This window comes from Theropithecus gelada, chromosome X (genome assembly GCF_003255815.1).
Source record: "Theropithecus gelada isolate Dixy chromosome X, Tgel_1.0, whole genome shotgun sequence".
In the NCBI taxonomy this organism is placed as follows: domain Eukaryota; kingdom Metazoa; phylum Chordata; class Mammalia; order Primates; family Cercopithecidae; genus Theropithecus; species Theropithecus gelada.
The window spans coordinates 46859452-46867481 of NC_037689.1; the positions used below are offsets into that span (position 1 = coordinate 46859452).

At 43.9% G+C, this 8030-nt stretch overlaps 1 protein-coding gene and 1 pseudogene across 1 annotated transcript; one reads left to right on the top strand and one right to left on the bottom strand.

The window, feature by feature from the left end:
• The first annotated feature begins 3085 nt into the window (after positions 1-3085).
• Positions 3086-3776, top strand: LOC112616527 (annotated as a pseudogene).
• A 502-nt stretch (positions 3777-4278) lies between these two features.
• Positions 4279-4904, bottom strand: LOC112615925 (40S ribosomal protein S20-like). The gene is made up of 2 exons (XM_025372834.1): positions 4510-4904; positions 4279-4419 (listed from the first exon to the last, which is right to left on the bottom strand). The coding sequence occupies exons 1-2, from the start codon at positions 4774-4776 to the stop codon at positions 4318-4320; spliced, it is 369 nt and encodes a 122-aa protein (XP_025228619.1). The 5' UTR covers positions 4777-4904; the 3' UTR covers positions 4279-4317.
• Between the last annotated feature and the right edge of the window lie 3126 nt (positions 4905-8030).

Sequence of the window (8030 nt, forward strand, 5' to 3'; positions counted from 1 at the left end):
TTATGTATTTTGCTACAACTTTGCCAGCATTATGTATTACCCTGCCACCCCCGCCTCAAAATATGGTGATTTAAATAATTCTATACTTGAATCTAGTTCTCCTAACTCTATGCTCAGTATCTTCTCCCTCACTCCAGCATCTCTCTCTCTTGCCCGTCTGAATGACTTGAACTAAGATGACAAGAATACATGAGAAGAAAGGTAATCCTGGTTGGGCACAGTGGCTTATACCTGTAAGGTGGGTGGATCACCTGAGGTCAAGAGTTCGAGACCATCCTGGTTAATATGGTGAAACCCCATCTCTACTAAAAATATTAAAAATTAGCCAGGTGTGCTGGTGGGCGCCTGTGATCCCAGCTACTAGGGAGGCTGAGGCAGGAGAATCACTTGAACTTGGGAGGTGGAGGTTGCAGTGAGCCAAGATCGTGCCACTGCACTCCAGCCTGGGCAATAAGAGCAAAATTCCATCTCAAAATAAATAAATAAATAAATAAATAAAATTAAATAAAGAAGAGGAAAAAAAGGAAAAAAGAAAGAAAGGTAATCCTAAAGCAGTGCACATCTGCCATGCTCGGCAAGATTTGTGAAGACATCTGTAACAGAATGTGCAGTGTGTGAGGGCCTGGGCTCTGGAATCAATGGGACAGGGCTTCGAGCCCATTCTTTCTACTTCTGGCTCAGTAGCCATGGGCAATCAAATTAACCTTACTTTCTTCACCTGAAAATTGAAGATGATAAAAGTACCTGCCGCACTGTACTGCACTATAGATGCTAAATAAAAGTTAGCTTATATTGTGTGACACATGAACACTGAAATGCACATTATTTTACATGCTTTTTTTTTTTTTTTTTTTTTTTTTGTTGAGACAGAGTCTTGCTCTGTCACCCAGGCTGGAGCGCAGTGGCATGATCTCAGCTCACTGCAACCTCCGCCTCCTGGGCTCAAGTGATTCTCCTACCTCAGCCTCCTGAGTAGCAGGGATTACAGGTGTGCCCCACCACACGCGGCTAATTTTTGTATTTTTAGTAGAGATGGGTTTCCACCATGTTGGCCGGTCTGGTCTTGAACTCCTGATCTCAGGTGATCCGCCCGGCTTGGCCTCCCAAAGTGCTGGGATTACAGGTGTGAGCCACGGCACCTGGCCTTATTTTGCTTACATTTTTGAATACCTGTAAAATTATTTTTATAGAATATTGACTCAGGACTGGAATTGCTCCATTGAAAGGTATGCATAGTAACTATAGATATTGACAAAATGTCCTTTAAAAAGCCTATTTCGGCCGGGCGTGGTGGGTCAAGCCTGTGGTCCCAGCACTTTGGGAGGCCGAGACGGGCGGATCACGAGGTCAGAAGATCGAGACCATCCTGGCTAACACGGTGAAACCCCGTCTCTACTAAAAAAATACAAAAAACTAGCCGGGCGAGGTGGCGGGCGCCTGTAGTCCCAGCTACGCGGGAGGCTGAGGCAGGAGAATGGCGTAAACCCAGGAGGCGGAGCTTGCAGTGAGCTGAGATCCGGCCACTGCACTCCAGCCTGGGTGACAGAGGGAGACTCCGTCTCAAAAAAAAAAAAAAAGACTATTTCACTTTGTGCTTCGACAACATTGATAGCACTGGCTATTTTCTTTTCTTTTCTTTTCTTTTTCTTTTTTTTTTTTGAGAAGGAGTCTCGCTCTGTCGCCCAGGCTGGAGTGCAGTGGCGCGATCCCGGCTCACTGCAAGCTCCGCCTCCCGGGTTCACGCCATTCTCCTGCCTCAGCCTCCCGAGTAGCTGGGACTACAGGCGCCAGCCGCCTCGCCCGGCTAATTTTTTGCATTTTTAGTAGAGACGGGGTTTCACCGTGTTAGCCAGGATGGTCTCGATCTCCTGACCTCGTGATCCGCCCGTCTCGGCCTCCCAAAGTGCTGGGATTACAGGCTTGAGCCACCGCGCCCCGCGCACTGGGTATTTTCAATCTTGTAAAATATTGTTAGTTTCATGAAGAACACCCAAGAGCAGCAGCTGCTGCTGCTGCTGCTTCTTCTTCTTCTTCTTCTTCTTCTTCTTCTTCTTCTTCTTCTTCTTCTTCTTCTTCTTCTTCTTATTATTATTATTATTATGATGATGATGATGATGTTAGACAGGGGATAACTCTTGTCACCCAGGCTGCAGGGCAGTGGTGTAATCATGGCTCACTGCAGTCTTGACCTCCTGGGCTCAGGTAATCTTCCCACCTCAGCCTCCCGAGTAGCTGGGACTACAGGCACATGCCACCACGCCCGGCTAATTTCTTGTATTTTTTTGTAGAGACAGGGTTTTGCCATGTTACCCAGGCTGGTCTCAAACTCCCCAGCTCAAGCGATCTCCCCTCCTCTGCCTCCCAAAGTGTTGGGATTACAGGCATGAGCCACTGCAGCTGGCAAAACTTATTATTTTTATGTGCATTTCTTTCATTATTAATGAGGTCAAGCATTTTTTTATGTGACAATTGGTCAATTGTATTTCCTGTTCTATGACTCATCTGTTCTCAATTGCTTACTAATGTGCAAATTATTTTACCCACGGGCGGTATGTCTTAAAAGTTTGCTAGAGCTTTATAAAAAGCTGGCATGAGAATCACTGTGAGATTACCATTAGTTTTACTCTGATTTCCTTTAGCTTCTAAGCATAATGGCCAGTGTTTATTTTCATGCGTTTTCATGAGTTTATTTCATGAGCTGAAAGACCACATTTCTTGGCCTCCCTTTCAGGAAGGAGTGGTCAATTTAACTAAATTCTGGAGGAGGACACGTTTTGTGTGGTGTTTCCAGGAAGTCATCTTAAAAGAGAGGAGTTTTATAGACCAACGTCCCTCTCTTAGTCTTCTAGATGGTTTGTCTTGAAGGGATGTGAGACAAAGACTGCTAATTGCATCCAAATATCCATCCTTCTGGTGGTGGGTTAAAGAGACTGCAAATTTTGTGTCACTCCTGGCTGCTGCTGGTACTGGGGCCCAAGGAGGGATATGCCCGAGTGGGGCTGCCTGACCAAGGGAGCGACAGACACGACACCCATGGACACCTCAGCCGCTTGGGGCCCGCATGGACCCCCTCCTTCAGTGTAGAATGAACCAAGGAGACTCAAACCCAGCAGCTATTCCACATGCGGCGGAAGACATTCAAGGAGATGACAGACGGATATCTCAGCACGACAGACTTGTTTTGGACTGTAAAGACAAAGAGCCTGATGTACGATTTGTGGGGGGCTCCATGGTGCAGTTAATGCAGCCATATGAGACATGGCGAGAGCTTTTTTTCCCCACTTCAAGCACTGAATTTTGGAACTGGGGGAGATACAACAAGACATGTTTTGTGGAGATTAAAGAATGGAGAACTGGGGAATATTAAGCCTAAGGTCATTGTTGTCTGGGTGGGAAGAAACAACCATGAAAATGAAGCAGAAGAGGTAGCAGGTGGTATGGTGGCCATGGTACAACTTATCAACACAAGGCAGCCACAGGCCAAAATCATTGTATTTGATCTGTTACCTCAAGGTGAGAAACCCAACCCTTTGAGGCAAAAGAACGCCAAGGTGAACCAACTCCTCAAGATTTCGCTGCTGAAACTTACCAATGTGCAGCTCCTGGATACTGACAGGGGTTTCGTGCACTCCAACCATGCCATCTCCTGCCACGACATGTTTGATTTTCTGCATTTGACAGGAGGGGGCTACTCAAAGGTCTGCAAACCCCTGCATGAACTGATCATGCAGTTGTTGGAGGAAACACCCGAGGAGAAACAAACCACTATTGCCTGACTGGCTCCCATCAGTGTCAACAGCATCTCAGTTTCCTCAGATCAGTTATATCACCCCCGGCGCTCCAGAATCCTTCTCTTTCTTAAGGCACTTTGCATTGCAGAATGTTCCTGGATGTTCATATCTCGTGTTTGAAGGGGAGGAGAGATTTAAACTGGTCCTGTACATAGAAGGTTTGTTTGACAAAGGAGAAAAGTTAGCCAAGGAAGATGGTTGTTTCAATTCATTTGAAACCAGAAGGGGACTTTTTAGTTGTATGTGTAACATGTTCTTTGAATTATCACTATTTTCCTAGGACAACATCAAGCCTAAATACTGAACAATATGAGGATTCTTTTCTTGGCCTTTCTTGGATTATGTCATATATAATAATTTTCAGAATCATACCTACTTGGCTTTAAAACATGTTTTTTCCAATTTTTTAAGATTTATAATTTAGTCTTTGGTTTTTATGTTGCTTAGATTCATATGCATATTTAATATTTTCTTTTTTTCTTTTTTTTTTTTAACAACTGGTAATCAATTTATTAAAATAGTTAACTTAAGCATCTGCAATGGTGACTTCCACCTCAACTCCTGGCTCAATACTGATGGAAGTGATCTGCTTAACAATCTCAGAAGGACTGTGCAAGTCAGTGAGTGGCTTGTGGATTCTCCATGTTGGTCAGGCTGGTCTCGAACTCCTGACCTCAGCCTCCCAAAGTGCTAGGATTACAGGCATGAGCCACCACACCCGGCCCGACTTGTGGATTCTCATCTGGAAACGATCCCATGTCTTAGAATCTTCACCACAAGGAGTTTTTCTTGTAGTGATTCTCAAAGTCTTGGTAGGCATTCGAACTGGTCCTTTCACTTTCAAGTTCTTTTCCTTCGCGCCTCTGATCAAGTCAGCACACACCTTTTCCAGGGATTTAACGTTGCGGCTCGTTAGGGTGATTCGAATTCGGTGAATCGCCACCTCCGGCTCCACGGGTGTTTTTCCGGTATCCTTAAAAGCCATGGCTGCTGCGCGGCTTTCTGACCGACTTGTTCCTCGGCGAGAGCGAACAGCGGTGAGTCAGGGGCAGGAGCGTGCGAACCAAAGATCCGCAGGTCCTACGACCGCGTCTTCCTCAAAAAGCTTTTTTTTTTTTTAAGATGGAGTCTTGCTCTGTCGCCAGGCTGGAGTGAAGTGGCGCTATCTCAGCTCATTGCAACCTCCGCCTCCCAGCTTCAGGCGATTCTCTGCCTCAGCCTCCTGAGTAGCTGGGACTACAGGCACCCACCACCACGCCTGGCTAATTTTTGTATTTTTAGTAGAGGCAGGGTTTCACCATCTTGGTCAGGCTGGTCTCGAACTCCTGACCTCGTGATCCACCCACCTCGGCCTCCCAGAGTGAGCTACCATGCCTGGCTGAATATTTTCTTAACATGCAGCGTCAGGTTGAACATGCTTGTCATTCAAATGTGGAAGATGCTATGGTTACAAGTGAATGTATTCCGCTTTCTTAATCTTTCCCGTGCTTAGCAGTGAAAAACAGGTTTTGCCCCAGTAGGGGGACTCTTTGGAGAATATAATTTTTATGCTTCTGAATATCATGTCTATAATGGACCTGTCCATGCAGCGTTTCCTCCCTTTTCCCCCTCATCCCCTCTTTTTTCTTTTTTTGGTCCTTGTTGACATCACAAGCTTTTAACACATTTTTGACCTAGGAGCCCTGTTGCTGGAAGTATAGTCTCCAGCCAGCTACTCTTATGACAGTACTGCTAGAGAACTCATTCTTGTGTGGTATTCTGTGCTATGGAGTCTGTGTATTGCTATTCATATTCAGAGTTCTGGTTTGTTTTGTTTTTCCCTTAAAACCTGTTACAGTTTTTGTTGTTGTTGTTGTTGTTGTTGTTGTTGAGGGGAGACTCAGAACTGTTTCCATTCCATAGCACCTGACATTATTTCAAGTTTTATAATATCTTAAGGTGTATATTCTATTTTGTTTTATTTATTATTTATTTTTTGAGATGGAGTCTCGCCCTGTCGCCCAGGCTAGAGTGTGGTGGTACGATTTCGGCTCACTGCAACCTCTGCCTCCCGGGAGCAAGCAATTCTCCTCCCTCAGCCTCCCGAGCAGCTGGGATTACAGGTGCCCGCCACCACACCCAGCTAATTTTTGTATTTTTAGTACAGACAGGGTTTCACCATATTGGCCAGGTTGGTCTCAAACTCCTGAGCTCAGGTGATCTACCTGCCTCAGCCTCCCAAAGTGCTGGGATTATAGGCGTGAACCACCGCGCCTGGCCTGTATATTTTTTTATTGGCTTAGTTTTTAAATTATCATCCAAAAAATTTTCAGCCTTTTTCCATGGGGAAACAAGTGAAGCCACTCCTCAGCATAGACTGCCTTTATCCCGTCATTTTAGTAAAAAAGAACTAGGTTTGTTTCACTTGTAAGGTGTCTCATTAATGTACTTCATCTGAGAATTTGTTTTAAGAGCACTCTTTATAATCTTGATGTTTGAGCTATAAGAACTGCCATTTTAAAAAAAATAATGGGATAATAGGTGGTTTATTCAGTATACCTAATGAATATGTACAAACTGGATCTACAGATATTTTGAACTGAACCAGGTGGATATTGAAGTAACCCATCAAAATATGCTCTGCAGTGATTCTGCTTAATGTTCTAATTCAGTAACAAATGTTTTATGTTCTACTGGAAAGGCAAATGGCAGTGCTTTTGTGTGTTGGAGGAGGGGTTACTGATTTGTGCTAAGACCCACTTCTGATTGTGAGGGATAGAACTTGAGCTCAATTTTTTCTTTTTCTAAATTTTTTTTTTGAGACGGAGTCTGGCTCCATTGCCCAGGCTGGAGTACAGTGGCGAGATCTCAGCTCACTGCAAGCTCCGCCTCCCTGGTTCACGCCATTCTCCTTCCTCAGCTTTCCGAGTAGCTGGGACTACCCAGCTAATTTTTTTGTATTTTTAGTGGAGATGGGGTTTCACCGTGTTAGCTAGGATGGTCTTGATCTCCTGACCTTGTGATCTGCCTGCCTGGGCCTCCCAAAGTGCTGGGATTACAGGCGTCAGCCACCGCGCCCGGCCTGACTTGGGCTCATTTTTTCTTGTGAAGTCTCTTTCTATATATTTTTTTGTTTTATTCTTTTTTAAAAAATATATTTTTTTGGGCAACAGGGTGAGACTTCATCTCAAAAAAATACTGTTTTGAATGTATCATGTCTTCATTAACAACAGAAAATTCACATGTTGTTTACTAAACTTGTTTATGTATTAAAAATTTCCTTTTTATTTTTAGTAGCCCAGGTTATTGAGTTTTTCATGAGAGATTTTTTTTCTTAGCTGAGGTATAGTTGTATAGGAAGAAGAAATAAGCCAGATTTTTGTGTGTGGAAAAACAGTTTTCTTTTTTTTCTTTTCTTTTCTTTCTTTTCTTTCTTTTTCTTTTTTTTTTTTTTTTTTGAGACAAAGTTTCACTCTTGTTGCCCAGGCTGGAGTGCAATGGCACTATCTCAGCTCACTGCAACTTCTGCCTCCCTGGGTCAAGCAATTCTAGTGCCTCAGCCTCCCGAGTAGCTAGGATTACAGGTGCACGCCACCACACCCGGCTAATTTTTGTATTTTTAGTAGAGACGGGGTTTTGCCATGTTGGTCGGGCTGGTCTCGAACTCCTTACCTCAGGTGATCCACCCGCCTCGGCCTCCCAAACTGCTGGGATTACAGGCATGAGCCACCGTGCCTGGCTGGAATGACAGTTTTCTATCCAGGTCTTTTTCTGTTTGTCAGAAGGTGGGAGTACGATCCAAATAAATCCATTAGGTTGCTCCTGCAGCATGTGCTTTTAGCTTCTCTCTTGAATGAGAATCCCATATCCCTGGTCTTCAGCTCCTTTGCTCATGTGTATAAACCTCAGATGTTACTACATTTTATATCTATCAGAGCTATTAAGCAATAGTATTTGAACCACTAGCTGTTTAAATAAAATTCTGCCCCATTACTCACGTGCAGATATTGAGTTCACTTTCATTTTTTGCCAGATTTCTTTGCACTACTTTAAGCAAAAATAGTTAATCTATTTTTCTTTTATTGACATCCCAGTTTGCTTCAGTGACAGAACTTACTGCTTAGTCTTTGTACTTTAAAAGAAATCTATAAATTTAATGCACTGTCCAAGTGAAATGTCCTAGTTGTCATTGTGATTAAGGGGCCAACTTTCCAGGCAGCTAGCAGAGATACGATTCTCTTCCTCTCCCAGCACATTTTT

Bases quoted from the DNA above. Each gene is read 5' to 3' on its own strand.
- LOC112615925 (XM_025372834.1), bottom strand. From the start codon at position 4,776: ATGGCTTTTAAGGATACCGGAAAAACACCCGTGGAGCCGGAGGTGGCG. The intron at 4,420-4,509 runs GTGTGGTGGCTC...AGAATCCACAAG, and splicing joins GAATCCACAAGTCGGGCCGG to CCACTCACTGACTTGCACAG.